Source organism: Mauremys reevesii, linkage group 8, assembly GCF_016161935.1.
Source record: "Mauremys reevesii isolate NIE-2019 linkage group 8, ASM1616193v1, whole genome shotgun sequence".
In the NCBI taxonomy this organism is placed as follows: domain Eukaryota; kingdom Metazoa; phylum Chordata; order Testudines; family Geoemydidae; genus Mauremys; species Mauremys reevesii.
In genome coordinates, this window is record NC_052630.1 from 73,133,182 (window position 1) to 73,150,421 (window position 17,240).

A 17,240-nucleotide genomic window follows, 5' to 3' on the forward strand; every position below is an offset into this window, starting at 1 on the left:
CATGAAGAGAACCTGGGGTTGAAGTGAGGCTCTTTTAAAATATATGGATAAGGAGGCAATATGGCCTAGTGGTTAGGATGCTGGACTGGGAATCAGGACCTGAATTCTTATCCTGGCCTTGCAGCAGACCTACTGTGTAACCTTGGGTAGGCGTTTTTTCTCATTTGAGGCAGTGGAGGATCAGAGTTTTCTGTAGGAACAGAAGACCAAGACCTATGGTTGAAATGCATTAAAGAAGGGGGTGGTGGGAGTGTTTTAATTCTTCATGCAAATACAAACATGCATAAGGAGTGTGGAGAGCAGGATGGCATTTGTTAGAAGTTACAAGGGAAAGAGAAAATCCCTGAGTGGTAAAAGTCCTACTAAGGATTGCACTTTACCTCTCTTCGCCAAGGTCGTCATAACATTTCTTTATAAGGTGCCCACAGTCAGGGCGGAGGAAGAAGGGGAGATGGTATTCACATGTAAGGTGGTATTTTACACTTACTTGGTATGCAGAAATAATTACCTTCCAACAGGATTTGTACAGTGGAACCCAGTGAAATTTAATCTCTTGAATTATAATGTAGTGAAACTTCACTGTAAAATGAGTGAAAGTCTTTTGAAATGCACTGAAGCAATTTGCAATTTTCACACTATGGGCCTTGACAGCCTTAAAATGCAAAACTCCCATTGAACTCCAGATGGCAAGATATAGCAGGCTCTGCTGTATAAAGACAGGTTTAGCCTATGCACAAGAAGACAGAATTAAGGCTGAGCATTAAGACTTAACTTTTAGAATTTCCTGCACGATTGCTTGATTTCTCAACCTTAACATTGCAGTAATACCTGATTCCCCCCCACACCATTTATTATAACAATTGGTTAGATTATTAGTCTGACGTAGGTCTATACCATCTCAGTTAGTGCTCCTATTTGCTGAACAATGTATTTAAAAATAAAGAAAATGTACTTGAATAATATTTGTATATATATATACTGCATAATTTATACATTAAAATATGCTAGATACATAATTTATATTACTGACTAGCATTCTAATACTGTGCATGTGCCTTTAATATATAAAAAACTAATGGAAATGTAAAAAATGGAAAAACTGCTACCTCCTTCTATATGAATTTAACAAAGGAAACATTTAAAAAAAATCCTATTCCATTTTAGTTATCACAGTCTAGTTTCACAGTACAATGTAAGCTTTTCAGCCTGTGAAATCCATTAATAACCACATTAAACCCTCCCATATTGTATGAGTTGTCAGATATAAATGATTCTTTTTTAAACAATTATCTATCTCTTGCTTCTTGCAGTTAGTTAAAATGCAATGCCAATTTACAAAGGCTGGTAAAAAAAATTTATTTTTAATCATTGGTTTACCTAGCTGAGAGTTTTCAAGTCAGTGTGAAGAAAATGAACATTTATTCAAGCCATAAATGAAAATTTCAGTTCATAAGTTTATTGTGCCAAAGTTTAACTTGAAAAGAATATGCACTTCCCATTTCTGAGGAGAGTGTGCTAGATGTCACGCACAATTATGGTAATGAGTTTATTAACAGTATACGTTTATAAAGGGCTAGATGGTGCCTGTAGGGTGCAGCTATGCATTGGGAGTTACATAGCACTGTACTGCCCCTGAGAAATACTGAAAGGTGCTTTGCCTTTGAGAGGCAGAGTGATTCCCAGGGCTCTCTCTAGTGTGATTCGCTGAGATTTTTCATTGGCAGCACAAAATGTTCACCCCTTTTAAATGTACGAGACTGCAGTGCTGTTACCAAGATACACTACTGGGATCTACAATGCCCCCAAAGTGCCAGAGATTAAATGGAGCCATAACTTCCTTCCCCCTTTTGTACTAGCTAACAAGGGTGGGATTCTACATGGAAAATGCTTAGAGGCTGCAGTTCTGTCCTGTACTTACACAGTCCATAGAAGGCAGAGAGGGTCCTTCTTCCTGCTGTTACACTCTGTGGTCATGCAAGGGCCAGGCAGAATCTGGTCCAATGAATCTGGAATCTGTCTCTGTATCTGATTTAAACTGTTGTTTAAAAATGCAAAGCGTGAACAAACTTTGTGATGTTTTTCATTGTAAAGAAATAACTGCCTAAGTTATATTTTCAGTTATAACAGCTAGTGGCTTTGTCATAGACCCCAGAATCAGAGCTATGCCCCAGCTTTTAAACGGGAACCCCATCAGTCTGCCAGTCACCCAAGGGACCCCAGTCTTCCTTTAGGATAGGCCACACTGCCTCCCGACCTCAGAGACTGAGCCTCTGAGCTCAAGCACTCCTGCTTTACACTGAGCTCTGCCCAGTGAGTCCAAGTGAGATAGGCTCCTCCTCATAGGCTTGTACACTCTTCAGGACTAATGCACCTTAGCATATTTGCAGTGACACCAGGCAGTGTTTTCAAAACAATAGGGTTTATAAGTCAAATGGAACACAGCATTGGAAAGTCCTTATATTAGCATATGGAAATGAAGGTTAAGACATAGTCCATCTGGCCAAGCCAGAGCCATCCACCAACTGAGCTGTAATGGACTCCAATATCGTTTCTGAGTAGCAGTCATGTTAGTCTGTATCCGCAAAAAGAACAGGAGTACTTGTGGCACCTTAGAGACTAACACATTTATTTGAGCGTAAGCTTTTGTGGGCTACAGCCAACTTCATCAGATGCACAAAATGGAACATATAGTAAGAAGTTATATATACATACAGAGAACATATATAGCTTCTTACTATATGTTCCATTCTATGAAACATGTTCTCTGTATGTATATACATCTTCTTACTATATGTTCCATTCTATGAAACATGTTCTCTGTATGTATATACATCTTCTTACTATATGTTCCATTCTGATGAAGTGGGCTGTAGCCCACAAAAGCTTATGCTCAAATAAATTTGTTAGTCTCTAAGGTGCCACAAGTACTCCCATTCTAATATTGTTTCTGTCGCTCTCAACTTGTAATGGGCTCCATTACCACTTCAGTCTCTCTCTGACCATTTTGTCAGTCTCAGATGAAAGCAGCCAGCCTCTTACAGAAGTCCACTCCTTTCCCATTGCCAATCATCTCTCTGCTCTTTGTTGTCAAGGTGATTTCTGCTCTGCTTCCCTGCTGATAGGTGTGTGTGTGTGTGGGGGGGAGGGATTAACCTCCTTCCTCTTGGTCATTGATAGCTAGGTGTGAATGATTTAGTCATTGGTGCTTCCCATTGTCTCTTTCGGATTCTGCATTGATATGAGTCTCTTTCAGCAGGTTCCAGACAGTTCCTTAACAACCATTTGCTGCTCCTCAAACAGCAAGGCAACATACACCCTCATGTCTCCTGTGCTGCCCCAACAGCAGACTGAATGTCCCCCCTCCCTCCCCCACTGGGTAGCAATACAAAGTATGGAGGGAAACTGAAGTCGACATAGGATTAATAAAAATATTAGAGAAAATTATCACCTGAGCTCTCAAAATCAGGCCCATTTAAGTTGTTCCAAATTAGAGACCCCAAATTGGGGCACCCAAAATCACTGATCATCATTGAAAATCTGGCTCTGAAGGCTACATTTTTAGAGTTCTTTAGGTACCTAAAGAAGCAGATAAGAACCATGTGGGATTTTCAAAAGCACCTAACTCCAATTAAAATCAATAGAATTTAAGTGCTTAGGAGCTTTCGAAAACACCACTAGATGCCTGTCTACTTCTTTAGACATCTAAATACCTTTGAAATGTGGACCTATGTGACTTGCCCAAGAGAGACACAGAAAATCTGTGGCAGAGACAGATCTTGAGTTTCCAGCTATTGCATTAATCACAAAAACATTTTTCTTTAACAATAAGGCTAATCTGGACCTGTTTTGAAGGAGGCACCCAGTAAGGGGCTCCACATCTTTTTTTTTTTTTTTTTTTTCAGTGTTGTCCTTCTCAGATGGGGATTTTATCCATCCCTGAACTTTGTTTCCCATAAATCTCAATCCTAAAGTAACTTTGGGACTCTGTTCATGCTTTTCATCAATGCAGGCTATATTTAATTGTGCACACTATATTACTACCTTGGGCTCCTCTACTTTCTATTTACTTGTGCAAGCAGAGTAATTCCAAGTGTTTTAGTTTCTATTGTTGAATGACTTTGGTGGAAGTATAAAGCATCAGGTTGAAGGTCAAATGATTTGATCCCCCGAGAAATGAAATAAAGAAATATTCCAAGCATGGTATCTCATTACCAGGAATCCTAGTTTTCCATGATCAAAAAAACCAAAATTCTCCACTAAACCCCATAAAAATCTATGTTTTTCTGCTATTAAAATGAAATGTGATAGTGGGAGCCCCTCTGCCCAAGGCAGAAGCATCCCCATATTCCTGTGTGTGCACCAGTTGCATGGGGTTCCACTGTATCTTTTTTTTATTTTTTTCACAAAATGTAAAAACTAAAGATTTTCTGTAAAATTGCAAATTCTGCATTTCTTCCATGGCAAATGGATTTCTAGGATCACTATTTATTACTATTATAAGTTTGATATTATGAAAGGAAAAATAAGTGGTGATGCTTGAGTATGTTTGACATATTGCTAATTTCTCCACTAATGTCTCCTTTTATGGTCATGTGCTTTCGTCCTTTTAATGTGCCAATGGAGCTCTGATGGTTTATACCATCTGAGAATCTCACCCCACATTAGTAGCTTTGTAAAGACCAAAAAGAACCCCTAAAGAAACTAAAACTGAGAACACAATGCTGCCGTAACATGAAAGGATACATGGGGTGGGGAGTCATGGGAGATTATTGTAAAACATTCTGCAATTGTGTTTGCCATATTGATATAGTTTTTAATAACTAAATCCTGCTCTGAGCTGTACTGGTGCACAAAGGGTGAAGGGAGCTAAGGGAGTAACTTTTCAGCCAGGCAGGATTGACTGGTAAATTGGGGATGAGAGGAGCAGTCTATATGCTGTGCAATGAAAGATTTTCCATTAGAAATCTCTTTCCCTGGACCCAAATGAATATTTGTATGCATTTATATAATGGTAGTCTATTTTAATGGACTGAAATAAAAAAAAGTAATAATTATAGCAGAAAATTACATTGTGATCAGTATTTTAAAGCCATTTATAGTAAAGTTTCAATACTGGGATTGTCATTGTACAGTATTTAACTTCTTAAATGTATTTCTTTTCAGGTGTTCAAAGCTATGAATATTCCTCAGATTAGAAGCCCTTCCTTACCTCCCCCAGCAGAGATACCTGAAGCCTACCATGCAAAGATAGCTCTCTTTGGTGCTGGGCCTGCAAGTATAAGTTGTGCTTCTTTTTTGGCTCGATTAGGTTACTCAGACATCACCATATTTGAAAAACAGGAATACATTGGTGGCTTAAGGTAAAAACTGGGCAAATGGGTGTTTCCTGTGGTTGTGGGACGCATATAATGAGGGGAGATAATGACAAATTTTAAAGATTCACTTAAAAAAAACCTAACAACCAACCTTCCTCATCCATGTTAAATATTGTCCTTAGTTGCACATTTGTTTGAAAATTCCCATTCAAGTTCAGTGACTGTAAAGAACCAAATTATGTTAAAAAGTAGACTAATATATGACTGCTATGAAGGGAAACATAGTTTTAACATCTGCAGCTTTTTCATTTAGCCATGGAAATATGAAAAGAATTGGAACTGAGATCTGCCTTCTCAAAAGGGTATACACGCTTTTGCTAGTTGAGGTTGGACAATCACATCAGTATCTGTGTATGCAAATCCTTGAGCTGTACATTTATGTGAGGCTTTGCTCAGGTTCTAGAGAAGCATGCACAAAAAGTGGCTATACATTTTTTTTTTAAATTTTGGTTCTAAATGTCCGAACATTAACTATTTTAATGGCTCATTTATTGCATTAATAAACAACAATGTACAGTGTTTCAAGACTTTTAACATATTGGAATGTCACATGCTAAATGGGCTGATCCTTCACTCCATTACACCAGTTGAAAGAGCAAAGAATCAGTCCCACTATGTCTACATATTTTAAAAAGACTAATGTCACATCTCTTTTCATTTAAGAGGTAATCCAGGACACAAATTATCTTTTGTTTACCTCTGACAGCCATGAGTAGCCAATTCTGTGTGGTGATTCTGTGAAATACGGAATGAGTGTTCTCTACCCACTTTTAGTCTGCTCTATAAAATACAAAGATGCAGTATTCACAGGTATTATTAGATGAATCCTTTAGAAACTCTAGTAATGAATACCTTCCCCTAAATCCAAAAGTTATATTTAAAGGATGATGAATTGCTGTGGCTCTAGCTCTACCATGTGCAATAATTAATAGATTTGTTTAACATAATTTAAAAGCCTTTTTAATGTGGTAGAAATGTCTACATTTAGAATGATTTTATGACGTTCCCTATGCAAGTATACATGAAAATAAACACAAAGCAATCATCACATACAGTTGGAGTGAAACCTGTGTTTACAACTTCAATAAATCATTCTGTAAGGGTGAAATTCACACCTGATTTCCACAGCCATTTACAAAGCCTGAGTAAATGGGATTTTTGCAGGTAACTATACAATAGAAGGATAGAATCCATTTCTTCAGTCAGGGTGCAGGGCAGCACTGCAATCTCTCTGCACCACTAGAACATCACTTACACCATCACCACACAGAAAGTACAGTAACAGGTCCTCTGCACTGAGGGATGAATTTTTCCCACTATTACTGTAATTGTGATTATGTCTTCCAAGACTGGTGGCACCTCTAAATGTGTGTTAATATATTTTAGAATTTGAATACTGCGTAAATGTAATGTCAACACACAAATAAAATATCACACATTTAAAACAATCACAGTGAAGTGTAAAAAAGAAGAACCAAGTCTGTCCCTGGTGCAACACCACTGAAGTTAATGGAGTTGACACCAGTAATGAATTTGATCCTCAATGTCAAATACTTAATCCCTGGAGGTTACAGAGAGTTAAGCAATGCTAGAAAAGTAGAGCTGATGACTTCCATTTAGGTTCAAAACTGTTCTGCCTAATTATCAAAAGTGTTAATTTAGCTGATTGTGTTATAGACACTTCACCACACAGACTCATTTTACTAACATCGACTGCCATAGGGGATTGCAAATTTTGTGCAAGACGTATCTACCCACTTAATGAAGTAGCATGTATTGGTTTTTAAAAACATTTTATTGAAAGTCAATTTAGTCACTTTTTTAAAAAATGCTGTTTCGTACACTATCACTTTATCCTGTTGACAATTCACACCTACTTTGTGCTCAATGCTGCAACTTTGTTATTAGTTTAAAGGAACCCTTTCTTCAATTACATGAAATATATATCAATGCATATGTAATCTGAGCAATGTGAACTTTACTTTGTGCCCGTTCATTAAATTTCTACCTGAATTAAATTTAAATTTAAATTTAAATTTAATTCAGTCACCTTGTCGCCTTCCAAAAGGCCTTACTTCAGGAGTCACCCATTCCCATGCGGTCTGTGATCTTCTTTCCTACTTTCCATTCTGGAAGATCACAAGGTTAGTAGCAGCCCTAAATAATGGCAATGCTTTACTCTCATTCTTTGTGCAAAACACCCACTGACATTTAATGGGAGTTCCACATTTAGAATAAAGACAGAACATGGCCTTGACTACTTTTGCTCTCACTTTGACATTGGTTTAGAAGGGAAATTAATCTGAGAGCTGTCATAACTGGGGCCACAGTACCTTGCTCAAATTAGGCCTGAATAAAGACGGGGAGTTGATGGGTCACTACAAAAAGTAATTTTCCCTCTACTGATACTCACACCTTCTTGTCAACTGTTGGGAATAGGTGATGTCCTCCTTGATTGCATTGGCTTTGTTAGTACTAACCTCCCACTTGGTAAGGCAACTCCCATCTTTTCATGTGCTGTAATATATATCTACTGCTTACTGTATTTTTCACTCCATGCATCTGATGAAGTGATTTTTAGCCCACGAAATCTTATGCCCAAATAAATTTGTTACTCTCTAAGGTGCCACAAGGACTCCTCGTTTTTCTAGTACCTTGCTAATATTTTTTTAACAAGTTCAGCTGCCCTGATTCTTTTTTAAGTGACTTTGTAAATAATTCAAAATGGCTAAAAAGGCCAAATTAGTTTTGTATTTGGAATCAATTGCTTATAGATGCAATGTTGGTGCTTTTTTAGGCTCTTTTTTCCTGAGCATGTTGTTCTTCCCATGTATATCAGGATTATACCTAGTTTGAAGAATATTTACCTTGGAGAAAGACAGCAGATCATTCCAATTTCTGTAACATCAGAGTGCATCAGTATTGATCTCTCTCACTTTCTCACATGCGCTCTCACACACAAGCATGCTCCTTTTTGAAAGAATTAAGGAAAATATTCTTGGGACTAGGGACAGCTACTGAATACTGCCAGTGGTATACTGGGCCCATCTCATATTTGAGAAAATGAAAGGCCTTCAACAAATATATTTATGGGTTGAGAAATAAGATTTTGTTATTTTAATGGATTTCTTTATTGAATCTTTATTCCATTATCCTTTGTCTTGGCTCACTCTTTTCTTATTGTGACATGAAAGTTGCATTGTCATGACACATACATTATGTTTGAAATATAGAATGCTTTTAGTTATATGCTGAGCAGAAGAGCACCAAGATGGTCAGTATTTGAAACTACGTATTAAAGAAAGTAGTAAAGTCAACTTTTTTGCTATGTATTTATGGTTGACAAGCCTTAAAATAAATGAAACCTGCCAGTGTGTCAGAGTTAGATGTAAAGGTGTTGGAGTGGTCAATAATAACATGTAAAATGGAGCTACTACAAATCTCTCTGTCCCAGGGCTTTGTTACAGAAATTATAACTATATTAATTTTGGCAAGAGATTAGGTTTCCAGAAGCTTTAGGAGTGTCTTTTACCTTCTGGATGTTGTATCATTTCATTTTTATTGAATGAGGACATTTAAAATGGCCTTCACTAGACTTAATGGGCCAGACTGTTCTGATTATAAATTGGGATAGTCCCATCGAAGTCAGCACTGATTTATACTAGCTTAGGATCTGGCCCTATATATTAATACTCCTGGAGCAGTAAATCTGTGGTATTGGGACATTGAAGAAGACTTCAACACCCTCATTGCCCCCCACCCTCAAGAAAAAAAGAACAAAGTAAGAATATACATTAATTTAAACAGTAATCTTGAGTCCGGAATAAGACCCTATTTCAAATTACGGACTTTGTATATTGTAGTAGAATGTAAGGGAAATTGTAGAATATAACAGGAGGGTGAAATGTGCCCAGCATTGACTAGAAAATAATTTAGACATCCAACTTAAAAAAAATGGAAGTTTGACTATTAATTATTGGGTAACTTCATCATTTGTGGCTGGAATCTCTCTCTGTTAGGTGGGCACATTCAGTATAGAACGTGTTTGTTAATATAGAGAAGGATTAGCCATTGATAGTTACAACCTGTTGCAACATTGATGTTTTTAACCTTTATAAAAAGCAGAAGGAGTTCTTTTTAGATATTGTTACTGTAGAAGGTGTAGGAATGTAGTTGTGATTCTCTGAGAAACTGATCAACCTCTTAGTTTTTTTATCAAACTGGTTGTAGTTCCTGGTTAACAGAGATATGCAATAAACAGCACTGGACAAAGATAAACAGTATTTAGAATCCTGGTTAACAAGTAAAAGGGCTTATGAAAAAAAGGATAAAAAATAAAACAATTTTTTGTTTCCTATTTTGAGGTGGATGATTTTGGTTTGTCAATACTAAATCTGTTTAATTAAATGAGTCATGTTCCTTCACAGTTCTGTTAAATACTTGAAAATCATCTTTGTACAGACACAAAATTCACAAGATTTGTACTGTATGTGTTTAAAGTTTAGTAACTGAAAAGTCCTGGCTCTTTAATAGCTGTCAATTGTTTCACAGTCTTTTGTTTTTTCTAGTACGTCTGAAATCCCTCAATTCCGTTTGCCATATGATGTAGTGAATTTTGAAGCTGAGCTTATGAAGGACCTTGGAGTGAAGGTAATGAAAACTATAATCTGCCTATGTATAGCTCAAAGAAAAAGGAGCAAGAGCTCTGTCAAAGATTAACAGCAAAATGTCATGCACATTAGTGAAGAACAATTAAAACTTATACTAGGCAGAGGCAGGAAGATGCTTCCTCTTGCTCAGGGCATTTGTCTGTCTGCTGTCTGAATGCCACTAGTTTGGAAAAGGGCAATCAATAGTTCTCATCTGGCATGCCTGCATGTGATTAATTGTCTGTAAGAAACAAATTCGTAAATTGCTTTAGGGGTTCAATGTAACTATTGGAATGATTTGATTTCTTTAATCAAGTTGTTTTCATGCATGTTTGGTACTACTTAATACATTCGTATTTGACACGTCTCCCTCCATCCCAGTTTTCTTTTAATGGCTTGTAATGCAATCTCACATTGATGTTTATTTTACTTATTACATGCATTAAATTAACAAAGTAGTGACATGATCTGTTATAAACAATAACAGTAATTCAACTTCTTGGAAAGCAATAGTTTTCCATTGGCTGTATTTTATTAAACAAACACTTCTTGATTATTTTTAGATAATAGGAATGTTTTATTGTTCATTCAGTGCTTGCTGTAGAGATGTATTTAGTGTGTATAACTTCCACTCATTTTAATAGAAGTTATGTGTGTGGAATATATTTCAGAATCAACCCCTAACACAGAAGACTAGATAATAACTTTTTAACTGATTAAGGTCATATAAGAATCATATGAGTAATCTTTACTCACAGTCTTTTATCTTGGTCCAGTGGATAGAGCAGCAGACTGGGAATCGTGAGACCTAGGGTGAGATCCTCACCCCCCTTCAACACTCTATGCTCAGTAAAAGGCCTGGAGCAGTATAAAGGGCCTGTAAGGTTAATCTACACTATGGCTGGGAGCATGCCTCCCAGATTGTGTAGACAGACCCATGCTAGCTCCATTTCGAGTAGCGTTGTAAGAATACCTGGGGTTCAGATGGATTGTACTCAGGTGGCTAGTCCATGCTGCTATCCTTGCAGCAATGTTCATGCTGCTATTTTTAGTGTGTTAGGTCAAGGAGAGCTAGCACGTCTGTCTATCTGGATTATGAGGCATGCCTCCAGCTGCAGTGTAGACATAGCATAAAAGCCACAGATCTTGTCAAGTGAAGATTACCCTGGTTCAGGACTGTGGAAGATACCAGTAAGGCTACCTTCTGAGCGTTCCCTCACAAGCTGTGACATAGAGGGCATGCTAGAGGCAAATCTGAAGGCATCAGGCATGTGAGGGAGGGGTCACAGAATGTAGCATTACAGAGAGTTTAGACAGTTCTGTGGCTCATAAGCAGCTGACGACAGGCTGCAAAATTTAGACCAGCCCCCAAAGCTGTCTGCTACTCCAGAAGTTTTGGAGCGGTACAAAATTGAGAGCTTAAAGTTAACATGGCCACTCCCTTCTTCTGAGGTGTGAGTTCTGTGCTGTGCCACTTAGATGTGCAGCACAGAATTTTACCCTAGAGTCTATTCTCAAGCAGGCCATTGATTAGCTATGTGACATTGGGCAAACCACTTAACTAAGTACCTCAGCTTTGTGCCTCTGTAAAATGGGAGTATCTTACCTACCTTTGTGTAAGCCATTTTGAGATCTTTGATGAAAAGTGCTAGAATGTATAAATGCTAAGTATTATTGATTGATGTTAGTAATTCTGTTGACTTCGGTAGGAATTACTCAGATAGCTAAAGGTTACAGGACTGGGCCTTAAGGGATTATAAATCCTCACATAAAATTAGTAGTGAAGTTTAAATTGCATTATTAAGTTTTCATAATATATGTACATATTAGAATAAAAATCTATAATAATTCATAGATGGTATTTTGTACCCATTGAATATGCAGTCTATAGTCAAAAGGATCACAACTACACACAGCTTTAGCATTTGATAATATAAATTATATCTAATCTATAAAAGGAGAAAATAAGAAAGGGCCAGTCTTTAAATAAAATATATTACATTTTCCATCCTCCATTTTTTCAGGGATGGGGAAAACACATCTTCATAAATTTCTAAAAGGGAATACAGATAAATTCAATAAGAGTGAGAGAGGCAGCATTAGAAGAAGCATTTATACAGTGGACAATCACAAGTATAGGAGTAACAATGAAAATGAACAAACAAAAACCAGAAACAATCATGCATGTATTTACAATTCTTCCTTTCCTTTTTAAGCTAAATTCACCCTGGAGGGCCAAGCTGACTGTTTTAACCTGAAAGGCCACATGGAAATATTTAAATCTTAAATGAAGACAATATAATAGACAGACACTAGAGCAGGGGTCGGCAACCTTTCAGAAGTGGTGTGCCGAGTTTTCATTTATTCACTCTAATTTAAGGTTTTGTGTGCCGGTAATACATTTTAACGTTTTTAGAAGGTCTCTTTCTATAAGTCTATAATATATAACTAAACTATTGTTGTATGTAAAGTAAATAAGGTTTTTAAAATGTTTAAGAAGCTTCATTTAAAATTAAATGAAAATGCAGAGCACCCCGGACCTGTGGCCAGGACCCAGGCAGTTTGAGTGCCACTGAAAATCAGCTCACATGCCGCAGGTTGCCTACCCCTGCACTAGAGACTATAGCCATTAGATTCAATATAAGTTTTGTTGCACTGATGAAGGCCATGAAAAGTGGGCAAAAACATGTGAATAGAGAAATACAGTTTGACACACAACAAACTAAAATTATGGATTGTCCTGAATGAAGGACTGTGGAAATTTGAGAGAGCTAGAATAGGAAATACTAACTACCAAAAAGGAAGTAAGGTCTAGGGCAGCTGCTCATTTGAGCCTGCTGCTCTCCTCTTAGATCTGATTTTCCTTTGCGTGTTCATGCTCTGTGCAGATCCTCTAGCTTCTGCCCTGATATGCCCATTTTGACCTGTGTTGTATGCATTTCCTTGTGAGCTCTGACACACAGATATCTTCGGCCTGGTCTACTCTACGCGTTTAAACCGATTTTAGGAGCGTTAAACTGATTTAACGCTGCACCCATCCACACTAAGAGGCCCTTTATATTGATATAAAGGGCTCTTTAAATCGGTTTCTGTACTCCTCCCCGACGAGAGGAGTAGCGCTAATATCGGGATTAACATATCGGAATAGGGTTAGTGTGGCCGCAAATCGATGGTATTGGCCTCCGGGCGGTATCCCACAGTGCACCACTGTGACCACTCTGGACAGCATTCTGAACTCTGATGCACTGGCCAGATACACAGGAAAAGCCCCGCGAACTTTTGAAATTCATTTCCTGCTTCCCCAGCGTGGAGAGCTCATCAGCACAGGTGACCACGCACAGCTCATCTGCACAGGTAACAATGCAGTCTCCTGAGAATCGAAAAAGAGCTCCAGCATGGACTGCACGGGAGGTACTGGATCTGATCGCTATATGGGGAGAAGATTCAGTGCTAACAGAACTGAGTTCCAAAAGACGAAATGAAAAAGTATTTGAAAGAATTTCAAAGTCTATGACGGATAAAGGCCACAGCAGGGACTCAGTGCAGTGCAGAGTGAAAGTTAAGGAGCTCAGACAAGCCTACCAGAAAACCAAAGAAGCCAACGGAAGGTCCGGTGCAGGGCCAAAAACATGCCGCTTCTACGCTGAGCTGCATGCAATTTTAGGGGGCTGCGCCACAACTACCCCACCCCTGTCCGTGGATTCCGAGGTGGGGGTTGTAATCTCTGCCATGGCTGAGGATTATGCGGACGGGGAAGATGAGGAGGAAGAAGAGGACGACGAGATTGCAGAGAGCACATAGCACTCCAGTAGCCCCAACAGCCAGGAGCTTTTTCTGACCCAGACGGAATTACCCTCCCTGCCCTCCCAAGCCAATGAAGCCATGGAAGGGACCTCTGGTGAGTGTACCTTTACAAATATCAAGCATTGTTTTTTAAGCAAGCGTTTTTTAATGATTGATTTTCCCTGAGGACTTGGGATGCATTCGCAGACAGTATAGTTACTTAGAAAAGTTTGTTATCATGTCTGGGGATTGAGCGGAAATCCTCCAGGGACATCTCGATGAAGCGCTCCTGGAGGTACTCCAGAAGCCTTTGCAGAAGGTTTCTGGGCAAGGCAGCCTTGTTCCGTCCACCATGGTAGGACACTTTACCACGCCATGCATGTAGCAAGTAATCAGGTATCATTGCATGGCAAAGCATAGCTGCGTATGGTCCCGGTGATTGCTGGCATTCAAGAAGCATCCGTTCTTTATCTCGCTGTGTTATCCTCAGCAAAGTGATATCATTCAGGGTAACCTGGTTGAAAATCAGGAATTTAATTAAGGGGACACAGAGATGGCCATTTTCCTACTGGGTTCATGGACTGCAGCAGCTTAAAAAAAATCCTTTCCTGCACGTAGCCAAGCGAGGGGAGGGGAGGAGTGAAATACCGATGATCTTTTTCGCGTTTGGTCAGCGGGGATCTTCCCAGCTAACAGCCACACAGTGGGGGGGGGGGGGAAGGGTGGTGATTAGCAGTGAGCTTGCATGGTATCAGCCATGCATTGGGGGGAGGGGTAAATCACTGCAGAAGCCGAAAGACAGTGGCTTACCATGGCCGCATGCAAGCTGAATTCTGATGCCCGGACCTGTGTCTGTGAGATCTGTAACACCAGAGCTGCAGGCACTCAGTATTAAGATGAAAAATGCGACCTTGTAGTGAAATCACATGTGCTATGTAAGGTGAATAGTGCTGTTCACTGAGAGAGAGTATAACAATTGTTCTGTAAAATGTATCTTTTTAAATACTTCTCTCCCTCATGCAGCTGCAAATTTTTCAAGCCTCCCTACTCCATCCCAAAGGCTAGCCCAGATAAGGCGGAGGAAAAAGAAGACGCGAGATGAAATGTTCTTGGATATTATGGAAGTTACCCGCAAGGAAAGAGCTCATCTGAATGAGTGGAAGGAGGTGGTATCAAATTACAGGAAAGATGCAAGTGAACGTGAGGACAGGAGGGACACCCGAGATGAGAGGTGGTGGCAGGATGATCAGCGGTGGTGGGATGCAACTCTGGGGCTGCTGCGTGATCAAACTGACATGCTCCGGCGTCTGGTGGAGCTTCAGGAATGGCAGCAGGATCACAGAGTGCCGCTGCAGCCCCTGTATAACCACCCTCACCATGTTCCACATCCTCCTCACCCAGACGTGTAAGAACACGTGGGGGGAGGCTCCGTGCACCCGCCCACTCCACCCCCGTGGACAGCCCAACCAGAAGGCTGTCATTACTGTGAAATTTTTTTAGTGGGCTTCTCCATCCCTCCTATCCTCCTCCCAAACCACACCCTCAGTTCTCTCCCTCTTTTTATAATGAATTAATAAAGAACACATGATTTTTAAACTATAGTGACTTTATTTGCATAAGTAAGCTGTACTCGAAGGGGGAGAGTAAGTTGCTTACAGGGAATGAGTCAATCAAGGGGGGTGGGTGTTCATCAACAAACACAGCAGTCACACCGTACCCTGGCCAGTGATGAAGCTCGTTTTCAAAGCTTCTCTGATGCGCACCGCTTCCTGGTGTGCTCTTCTAATCTCCCTGGTGTCTGGCTGCGTGTAATCAGTGGCCAGGTGATTTGCCTCAGCCTCCCACCCCGCCATAAAGGTCTCCCCCTTACTCTCACAGAGATTGTGGAGAACACAGCAAGCAGCAATAACAAAGGGAACATTGGTTTGGCTGAGATCTGAGCGAGTCAGTAATGTGCACCAGCGCGCCTTTAAATGGCCAAATGCACATTCTACCACCATTCTGCACTTGCTCAGCCTGTAGTTGAACAGCTCCTGACCACTGTCCAGGCTGCCTGTGTATGGCTTCATGAGCCATGGCATCAAGGGGTAGGCTGGGTCCCCCAGGATAACGACAGGCATTTCAACATCCCCAACTGTTATTTTCTGGTCTGGGAAGTAATTCCCTTGCTGCAGCCGTTTAAACAGAGTAGTGCTTCTGAAGACGCGAGCGTCATGAACCCTCCCTGGCCATCCCACGTGGATGTTGGTGAAACATCACTTGTAATCCACCAGTGCTTGCAGCACCATTGAAAAGTACCCCTTCCAGTTTACGTACTGGGTGCCCTGGTGCTCCAGTGCCAAGATAGGGATATGGGTTCCATCTATCGCCCCCCCACAGTTAGGGAATCCCAGTGCAGCAAAGCCATCCACTATGGCCTGCACGTTTCCTAGAGTCACAACCTTTTGTAGCAGCAGTTTAGTGATTGCTTTGGCTACTTGCATCACAGCAGCCCCCACAGTAGATTTTCCAACTCCAAATTGATTCCCAACTGACCGGTAGCTGTCTGGCGTTGCAAGCTTCCAGAGGGCTATTGCCACTCGCTTCTCCACTGTGAGGGCTGCTCTCATCTTGGTATTATGGTGTTTCAGGACAGGGGAAAGCAAGTCACAAAGTTCCATGAAAGTGCCCTTATGCATGCGAAAGTTTCGCAGCCACTGCGAATCATCCCACACCTGCAACACAATACGGTCCCACCAGTCTGTGCTTGTTTCCCGGGCCCAAAATCGGTGTTCAATGGATAGAATCTGCCCCATTACCATCAGGATCTCCAAAGCGCAGGGGCCTGCGGTTTGAGAGAATTCTGTGTCCACGTCCTCATCACTGTCATCACCACACTGCCGTATCCGACTCCTCCTTGCCTGGGTTTGAAGGTCCTGGTTCACCATATACTGCACGAGAGTGCGCGAGGTGTTTAAAACATCCACGATTGCAGTATTGAGCTGAGCAGGGTCCATGCTTGCTGTGTTATGGAGTCTGCACAGTTCACAAAGCAAAAAAGGCGCGAAACGGTTGTCTGCTGCTTTCAGGGAGGGAGAAGTGAGGCTGTACCCAGAACCACCCGCGACAATGATTTTTGCCCCATCAGGCACCGGGATCTCAACCCAGAATTCCAAGGGGCGGGGGAGACTGTGGGAACTATGGGATAGCTGCGGAATAGCTACCCACAGTGCAACGCTGCAGAAATTGACGCGAGCCTCAGACCGTGGACGCACACCACCGAATTAATCTGCTTAGTGTGGCCGCGTGCACTCGATTTTATACAATCTGTTTTACTAAACCGGTTTATGTAAATTCGGAATAATCCCGTAGTGTAGACGTATCCTTCCACAGCATACATGGAGATGCAGTCCCCCTCAGAGGTTCTGTACTGAAGTGCTCACTAGCACAGCAC

At 40.4% G+C, this 17,240-nt stretch overlaps 1 protein-coding gene across 19 annotated transcripts in view; it reads left to right on the forward strand.

Moving 5' to 3' along the window:
• DPYD (dihydropyrimidine dehydrogenase) overlaps positions 1–17,240 on the forward strand; it is a 638,604-nt gene that overhangs the window by 247,659 nt on the left and 373,705 nt on the right. For all 19 annotated transcript variants that reach the window (XM_039484205.1, XM_039484204.1, XM_039484209.1 and 16 more), the window contains 2 exons: positions 5,164–5,360; positions 9,944–10,025. In XM_039484205.1, coding sequence (XP_039340139.1) covers positions 5,164–5,360; positions 9,944–10,025 — 279 coding nt within the window. The remainder of the gene's footprint in view (positions 1–5,163; positions 5,361–9,943; positions 10,026–17,240) is intronic.